Source organism: Alosa sapidissima, chromosome 1 (assembly GCF_018492685.1).
Source record: "Alosa sapidissima isolate fAloSap1 chromosome 1, fAloSap1.pri, whole genome shotgun sequence".
Lineage (NCBI taxonomy): Eukaryota > Metazoa > Chordata > Actinopteri > Clupeiformes > Clupeidae > Alosa > Alosa sapidissima.
This window is the reverse complement of record NC_055957.1, coordinates 31,940,067-31,946,360: the sequence shown is the minus strand read 5'-3', so window position 1 is coordinate 31,946,360 and position 6,294 is coordinate 31,940,067. Positions and strand designations below refer to the sequence as shown.

The 6,294-nt window shown below is 37.7% G+C and overlaps 1 protein-coding gene across 4 annotated transcripts; it reads right to left on the bottom strand.

Moving 5' to 3' along the window:
- Positions 1 to 1,111: 1,111 nt before the first annotated feature.
- LOC121706390 lies at positions 1,112 to 6,020 on the bottom strand. Of its 4 annotated transcripts, XR_006031038.1 has the most exons (7): positions 5,717 to 6,020; positions 5,445 to 5,541; positions 3,982 to 5,303; positions 2,633 to 2,716; positions 2,382 to 2,504; positions 1,680 to 1,738; positions 1,112 to 1,596 (listed from the first exon to the last, which is right to left on the bottom strand). XR_006031038.1 is itself a non-coding variant. In XM_042088094.1 (4 exons), exons 1-4 carry the CDS (start codon positions 4,091 to 4,093, stop codon positions 1,513 to 1,515), a joined length of 378 nt encoding a protein of 125 aa, XP_041944028.1. In that variant the 5' UTR covers positions 4,094 to 4,864; the 3' UTR covers positions 1,112 to 1,512. The 4 variants fall into 4 exon arrangements, 1 of the variants encoding a protein (XP_041944028.1); XR_006031040.1 differs by lacking the exon at positions 2,633 to 2,716; XR_006031041.1 differs by lacking the exons at positions 2,382 to 2,504; positions 2,633 to 2,716.
- Between the last annotated feature and the right edge of the window lie 274 nt (positions 6,021 to 6,294).

Sequence of the window (6,294 nt, the reverse complement as noted above, 5' to 3'; positions counted from 1 at the left end):
ACACAAGTGTACACATTTGTACACACACACACACACACACACACACATGTAAACACAAATAAACATAAGCTGACATGCATTGGGATGTCACCAACATATATTTTCTCTCCAGTTTGTATAGACACACAAAAGTGTACACGGTCACACAAACACACGCATGCACACACGCACGCACGCACACACACACACACACACACACACACACATAAACGCATGCACGCAGGCACGCACGCACACGCACACACACACTAGAAATGTTTGGATGGGTTATCCCCCTCCGCCCTCCATCCACTGTTTTTTTAAGGTCTATGGGCAATGCAAAGCGCTGACACGAGGCTAAAGCTCTTGCTTGTTCTAGAAAAGAGACTGATCCAATGCAGCAAAGATATTTAAAGGCTAGTAAAGTTAATAGTATAGCCTTTTGGCTATGTTGTATCCCCAGAATATCAGCAGTGAACTCCGTCTCCGATCGGTAGGGACAAAAATAAATAAATAGACTACATAAAATGCACATCGGCAAACCTCACCTTACTTGACCATTTTTTATAATTGTAATAAAAAACGCAATTTGGCACATAATTTCAACATGCTGCTATACCTACTAATTAATGCCTTTGCACTTTATTTTTTTGCAAAAAGAAAGAAAGCCTGAATAAAATAATAATATGTCATTCACATTATAGGTTAATTAACTCTATCCACTGTCATATCAGGTTGATGACTAGGACGAGCCTGTTCTGAAGACTCCCGTTAATTTTGACTGCATGGGAAAAGAGCGCGTCTTTTTCAGGCAGATAGTGCAATTCATTTTATACCAGTATAACAATCATACAAGAAACAAACTATGGAGCCTCGATATTAAAGAAACGCCGACTCGACTCGATTCATTCCGAAATTTGCTGGTATAGGTTACCATAGGCTACTTAATTTAAGGTTTTGTTACCTTTAGTGTGTGTGTGTGTGTGTGTGTGTGTGTGTGTGTGTGTGTGTAGATTTTTCATTTGAGTGAGTTTGAAGTGAGACAGTTTGGGGTCTTTGAATGACATCTGTTAACTGTTTTACAAAAGGGTGTGACTTATGCTGTGCAAAGAAGGTGTTAATGAAGACCAAGTCAAGTGGATACCAGTTTCTTTAAGCAGATCAAAACAATCGAGGAAAACTTCAATTATTTGTGAAGGAAAATAAATCAGATCAAATAAATATGGCTATTATCTAACATACAAAGACAGAACTCAGCAAGAGGTCTCTTTATCTGGAGAATTGCTTATAACTCATATTGTTCTTCAATCTTGTCACAGTGACTGATTCAAAAATTAACATTAAAAAGGATAGCCTAGGTGTGGATTTTAAATGCTGTGCTAATTACTCCATTTCTCTTTTTAGTGATGGATGATGGTGAATAGATAGATGGTGAATAGATAGATGGTGAATAGATAGATAGATAGATAGATAGATAGATACTTTATGGATCCCCAAGGGGAAATTCAATAGAGATGGCACAAGGGCTGTAGACTATTTTTCTTTTATGTCCATTGTGATATTCAACTGGAGAAAAGTTTCTGGACGAAACAACTTCACAAAAACCAAGTAGGTCCCCTATGGGGCAAAAAAGACAAGAGTCAAAACTTCTTTAATCTGCTCGGTGTATTTTGGTAGCCTATATTTTACCGGATACTTACTGGAGTTAGTTGTTGATGGAATGATTTGGTGTATAAAGGAATTGTGTCACGGAAAGACTCTGAGGATATAAGGAAACATTAAAAAGTTGACATTATTCATTCAATATTCATTCAAGTTTAACAACTGTAACAAATCTTTAATGCCTTGGTGCTGGAACAAGGGAAGCGAGTGTGTTGTTAAAACTAACATTCCAGTGTCAACACTAAACTTTTACACATAATTTAGTTTTTATTAGATGTGACTTAGATTTTCTCATTGCAAATATGAGGTAGCTCCTGTTACAACAACAACATATGTGAGTTTTTCATCATGTTTCATCATGCATCCTGTTCATCTAGACCAGTGGATCTCAACCTGGGGTCCACGGACCCCACTAGGGGTCACCAGAGATTGCAGGGGGTCCGCACAATGTTGCCAGGGCTGACGTTGTAAGGTTACCACAATTATATTTGCGCACATTAAATGTATAAAATCCCAATAACACACCCGATTGGATAATCAAAATTCTCTATAATCCAAATTAAAACATATTTTTGTTCCACATTTAAATTCATGTAGCTATTTATTACCTCTGACCTTATAAGTTTGTAATTAATCACTTTATACTTTTTGTGTGTGTATGCGGGTAGGAGGCCATGTCTTAGACACAGGCAAGGGGGCCTTCAAGGAAAAAAGGTTGGGAAACACTAGACTACACCTACCCCCTTTGATGAGCTGGCATATTTTGAAGTATTCACAGGGCTCTGTCCTGTGATGGACCTCAAACCACTTTACACCTTTAGACCACACAGACACAGTCGCTCCAATAGAACTCACAGGACTCACTGCAAACAGCAAGAGCATTAAAATATAGCTGTCAATGGGATAAAGCCTTGCAAAAATTTGTGAACTCAAAGTGAGTGTATTTATAGGGGAAAAAATATGTGTATTTGAAAAGAAAGATTAATCTCACTTAAGATTCCTGATAATGTCACATGATATTCATTCTGTCCTAATAAACACGGTGATACACTCAAAAAAGCATCCATGAACTCTCCTGTAGATAAAGAAAAAATATTCAATAATTTGGATGCATTTCATTTTCAGTCACTGAAATATGAGGACACATTCAGATGCACTAAATCAAATATAGTAAATGTATTTGATTGATCAGGTTCTTGTTTGCTTTTTGCAGTGTCAGCCTCAAAGTTCTTGTAAAAAAGATTTGATTTCCAGATTATCATATCTGACACCAAATATATACTTTGTGAGGATGGTGGTCACAAAAAGGTGCTTGAGGTTACCTGATCCAAAGATAACAATTACTTTACGTCTCTTCAGGAATACTATTTCTCTTCCAAGGCGAATTACACGACAATATGATATCACCCAAAATACAGTTGAATAGGTTTAAAACTATCAGAGCATAAGCCATGCTCTGATAGTTTTAAACCTATTCAAGCCAAGTTCATATTTTAAGACTTGTAATGGATTAAAAATACTTTTAATTACGATTAAGAGTGAACCTGATGAAGCATTGGCGAAACACGTTGTTCACTGGAAAAAAAACAGCAAAGAAAATCCACCAGTGTGCAGTGATCCTTCACTTTCTTTTAATGGAATAAAAATACTTTTTAAAAGAAAAAATGGATTTTACATTTTCCACATTGCACACTGTTGCCATGTGGCAACAATTTACCACCATCCTCACATGCTCTACTCCAGTAGAGCACCTTATTTTGCTAGATTGATCAACAGGCTTCATCGACGACATCTAGATGGCAGACATTTCAAAAAGTTGGTTGTGCTCAAAAGGTATCAAGCTAAAAAGCCCCCTGCAGTGAAGGCCATGGACACACATAGATACACTCCCTTCCCCACACTCACTCAATCCAGTTACTTGCTCAAACACAAGTTTGCCTGTTTTAGTAGAACTTTGAATCGTTTTGGTATAAATGTAGCCTTAATGAAATTTTGAGATTTAGTTTTGCAAAGGGTTATCAGGCTTCTTTTGAAAAAAGTATTCTGAGCATTTTCAAACTACAAAAATACAGTAGGCCTATTTTATTTTGATACATGGCATGGCAGCTGTATTTTGTATTATACTAATACATTTAAAAATGAAGGTATTTGGCAATTTATTTTAAAATACATTTTTATGTATTTTTATCCATCCCTGTCTACTAAATTCCTGATCCTGAAAAAACAATTAATCTCAGTATTCCTCTACACTTCATACAATATTCAGTCAACCCACAGACAAAGGTCTAAGATATACAGGCAAAGCATCAATGTCAAGTAATAACCAGATAATTAACTTACCCTCATAGGTATACCAGATTGTGACAGAGTCTGAAGAGCATAACAACTTCTTTCCAAAAACATAAGCGATACATGAGACCAAGATGGCCACCTTTCGTAACATAGTGCACATAGTGTGAACAAATTATGACTTAACTTGTGCAGTGTTTTGGATTCCAAACATCCTCCATATGTCTGAAAAGACCTATTGTTACATATGACATTTGTGCCAAAAGGGAAGTGTGGGTATTTTTCAGAGAGGAAGTCAGAGGGTCACTTCCTCTATTAAACATGTTTTTTTTTTCCTTTTTCATGACATGCAAACCTCATGTAGATATTCAACAACTAAACCATGTTAACAACAACCTAATAAACAATTTTATTCCATGCATCCCAGAAGTCAAACACGTAGGCTACAGCATAAGATAACTTCATAGCCAACTCTTTACAAAAATGTGATTCAAAGCAGTGAAAGCATCCTCAAAACAATATTGCAGCTATGGTATTTAACTTTAATAGATGTAAGATACCAATTTTGTGGTTCCTGGAAATGGACTGGGTACATCCTCCTTTTTCTGTCATACCTTAGTTACTTGTCTGTCAGCAACAGCAGAAACAGGTGTAGTTTGAATTGTCCTTTAGTTAAAAACCTAGTCCAAGTCTTTAAGCACCAATATTTGACTGGTGGAGAAAAGAGAGGCCATTGATTCTTTTAATGAAGGCTGTGCCAAATGCAAAAGGTACACTGTTAAAGTGCAGAAAAGTAAAGTTCTTCAGCCTTGACTATACAGTCCTTCTTTTAGTCATGAATTACCCATATTAAAACAATGTATTCAACTTCAACTTTAATGTATGACTACATCCTGAAGGGGACACATGTTGTAGTTTTGAACATTTGGTCTATTTTTTATCTGGTTTGTGGTCATCCACTTCAAATGTGAAAGGTTGGTCATAGCCCATTAGGTGGTTGTAATCATGAGGCAAAGTGAAGGAATCAGGGTTCACGAGCATGGAGTGGTTCTTTGCATAGAAAGTGGTGAACATCTTGCTGATTTCCGGTACCTTTACGTCACTCTGATGAAACACAGTCTTTTTCTCTGCTAGTAGAACATTGTATGTGACGGCTGTATACAAATCTGTTCCCTCATTGTGATACAGGCGCACAACGTAGCCTTTTGTGACCAAGTGAAGGAGAACAGGGGTGATGAAGGTGAAAAAACCGACGACTCCACAGAATGCCACCTGTAAGGGCAAACTCTGAACACCAAGGCCGGTCTTCATCAACACATATGGCATGACACAGATACTGAACATGCTGCAGGAGTAGGAAAAAAACTTCACACCTGTCGACAGAGAAATACATTATGACCAAAGTGCTCTATAGATTACTCTGACCAAACTGAGTGTATGACTTTTCTATTTCCCAGAGCTAAAAGCTATGTGGACATTTCATGAGTGACATAATAATGTAAGGATATACCAACCAAGGACAGACTTGGAGATTTCCCCTGAGTAGACAAGTCGTCCATCTTCAGAAGGTCTTGCGGCAGATGCATACCTCACTGTGTTTTGTTGTGATATCTAATAATAATAATTTAAAAAAAGCAGAACATAATCAACTTCACACCTGTTTGAAAACAAAGAGGCTGGCTTGGCTAGGCTACCGTTTCATTTATCTCCAGCCAATCATGCAGCAGAAAAGCTCGTGGCAATGCGAGATAACACAAAGCATCAGTCAAGGACGCTGTCTTCATACCTTATTTCTTTCTGTACTTGTAATCGACCTTTGTAGGCCTTCGGTCAGAAGCAGGCGTTGATGTGCATTCCTTGAAACGGTAACGAACATGCGCTTGAACGCTGCAGAGGTAGTGCGATTCCATACATTCTGACTTACCTGTGCACAAACATAATTGGAAAGCAACTGTGATTTATATTGCGAAAAGCTACGCAACCCACACATCAAACGTACGTGGTACATTCTAAATATACTTATAAACTGTCTGTGTGTGCTCTCTATCTGTAAGGTAACTTCCAGACACTGGCCCCTTCCCAGAGCCTTATTTCTTCGTCAATGACACATTTCGTTTTGCTTAAACAAACACTGCCACCTACTGCATTGGATGTGTAAAGAATCCCAACGTAGTCAGTCACATACTGTCTATGGTCACATATGGTCACATTAGAGAATGTCTAATAAAGGGAGAACTGCCACTCTCGGAAAACTTCCGGTTTCTGAACTGGTTGCAGGAGCTGTACCCCTCAAAATCCACTTTTCTCGGGTTATACTTTTTTTTCAAGTAATTTGAATATTGTATTCGAAAGGGGAGGCAAAGA